This window comes from Wasmannia auropunctata, unplaced genomic scaffold, assembly GCF_000956235.1.
Source record: "Wasmannia auropunctata unplaced genomic scaffold, wasmannia.A_1.0 LD282694.1, whole genome shotgun sequence".
Taxonomy (NCBI): Eukaryota; Metazoa; Arthropoda; class Insecta; order Hymenoptera; family Formicidae; genus Wasmannia; species Wasmannia auropunctata.
The window spans coordinates 1-2,255 of NW_012080196.1; the positions used below are offsets into that span (position 1 = coordinate 1).

The 2,255-nt window shown below is 30.2% G+C and overlaps 1 protein-coding gene across 1 annotated transcript; it reads right to left on the reverse strand.

Moving 5' to 3' along the window:
* Positions 1–716: 716 nt before the first annotated feature.
* LOC105461614 lies at positions 717–1,209 on the reverse strand (the record flags this gene model as incomplete). Its single annotated transcript, XM_011708114.1, has 1 exon — positions 717–1,209. A coding segment is annotated over one exon (291 nt), but the record flags the coding sequence as incomplete, so codon positions are not given.
* Positions 1,210–2,255: the final 1,046 nt, after the last annotated feature.

Here is a 2,255-nt window from a genome sequence, read left to right on the forward strand (position 1 = left end):
TTTATTAAAAAACATACTATCATGGTCAATATTTACTAAGAAAATCATTTAATCTTTATTCAGAATTCCTTTCATCGGATTTCCCCACTTTTTGTGAAAAAAATATTTGTTTTAACTTTAATAGGATTGTGCCATATCTTTCTGTTTTTCGATCAAGCTTAACTTTTATACAATTTTTTTTTCACCAAATGGAACAACTGTAGGGGACGCCGTGAAAAAAATTCGGAAAACATTTTTCACCAATATAAATAAGGTCCACCCTAATGTACACTCTTAAAATGTCATAAATTACTATATTCAGAACCATATTAGTATCTTAAGACATACTTAAGATAGTTAAGATAATTTTAAATATATAAGAACCAATCATACTGAAATATGTTTGAATCAAGTCTAACGAATCTTTCTACAATTTATTGATCACTAAATAATATGTATATATAGCATTTTTTTGTTTTATTAAATGTTTTGATAATAAATTTTGTAATTAATTGGCTATTAATTTTCTTAAATATCTAGAAAAATTTTTTGTCTCTTTTTAATTTTTAACAATTTTACTGTATCTTCGCAATCGAGATTTCAAATTATAATTTTATTAGAAATAAATATAAAATTAGTTAAAAGAATATAATATTATCATCTATTTTTTCTAAAAAGTTTTTCAGAAATTTTTTTATTTTTAATTATTAATTATTAATTATTTCGATACACTACAATTTTCTATAATATCGTTTCTTTATTGAAAAAAATCGAACACATATCGGTCAAACAATTTGTAGCAAAAGGAACATAGCGGCATTGGAATTTCCCTTGTTGGGATATTTATGGAATGGGAAAATTAAACAAGGCCGATTTTTTTATATCGTTGAAAATTTGCGAAAATTTAAGCTTTGCTCCTTTTGTTTTCACATAATCTTTTTATAATTCCGTATGATGGGATGGGAATCTCTTTAGCACTGCAATGTAAAGATTATAGAAGGCATAGATGCTAACGATCAAGATCCCTATAAAAGCCAATAAGAAAATCCAGGATAATAGATTGCCATCTATCATATTAGAAGTTTCTTTTCTTTTCCGAGCACTGATCTCTCCCAGCGTTGTGCCTGTTCGTTCTTTCATGAGCTTCTTCATATTGGCGAGTTTCTCTCGTAACTCATCTACAGATTCGGCAATCTCCTCGATTGATTCACCCATGGGTAGATCTGCAAATTAGGTAAGTAAGATAGTAATCATGTAAAAATGAGGCATTTTTGATTTTTTCTTTAAGCAAAATAAATAACAGGAGCGCAAAATTTGACTAGTGTGCCATTTTGGTTTTGTCGTTTTGGCGGTGCTAAAAATTTTATAACTGTATAGACACATTGCGATTATTAGTCATGGAACCCTACACAGACGATGCATTATTATTGTAAAAACTGCAAGTTATATATAATACATATATACATCTGTATATAGTTCTCTCTTTTCAATCAACATTACAGGGAAAAAGAAATAAAATTACAAATTTTAAATTTTTCTAAACTAATATTCATTGTCGATGCTGAACTCATTAAGGCGATGCCGGAAGGTCAAAAAAATTTGCACGAAGTCGATAAAACAAACTCTTCGGTGTCAGTGGTATCTCTAAATGAATTTCATACAATATCTTTTGTCTCACTCAAACACGTCCAATGTCCTTATCTAACTTATTAAAATGCCATCTGTTGCAAAATCCAGCACTTATTGCTAGATGCAATTTTTGCTGTCTTTACCTTAGCTAAGCGTGCAAATTACCATAAATTGCAGTTGGAACGTGCAGTTAAACCTTTTTCTACGCTTTCAATCGTAGCTCAAAAAGTCTTGTATTACTTGTTCCTGTAATCTGAAGGGGGCGAGCTACTTATTTTGTACATATGAGCTACAGAACTTTTATACCAATGAAATGTTTACGTCAGGTATGATAGGTTACGATAGCTGTACGACCCAAAAAAAGATAATTTTTAATTTTTTGTCGTTTTTATTACAAAAAAATAGCTCGCTCCCTTACATTTTATGTCTATTTCAATCTTGCAAAAGCAATTTTAATTCCGTTCAGTATTTTCGAAGTTATCGTTCCAACTGCAAATGTCGGTATTCCAGCATCGCCTTAAGGGGATCCTAAACCCGAGATCAAACTCCAAAAATTCGCTGTTTTATCGATGATTTGTGAGTATGTATGCGTGCGATATTAACGTAGTAATGTGTGGTGATGTGTTCATGTTTACTACCATATCGCG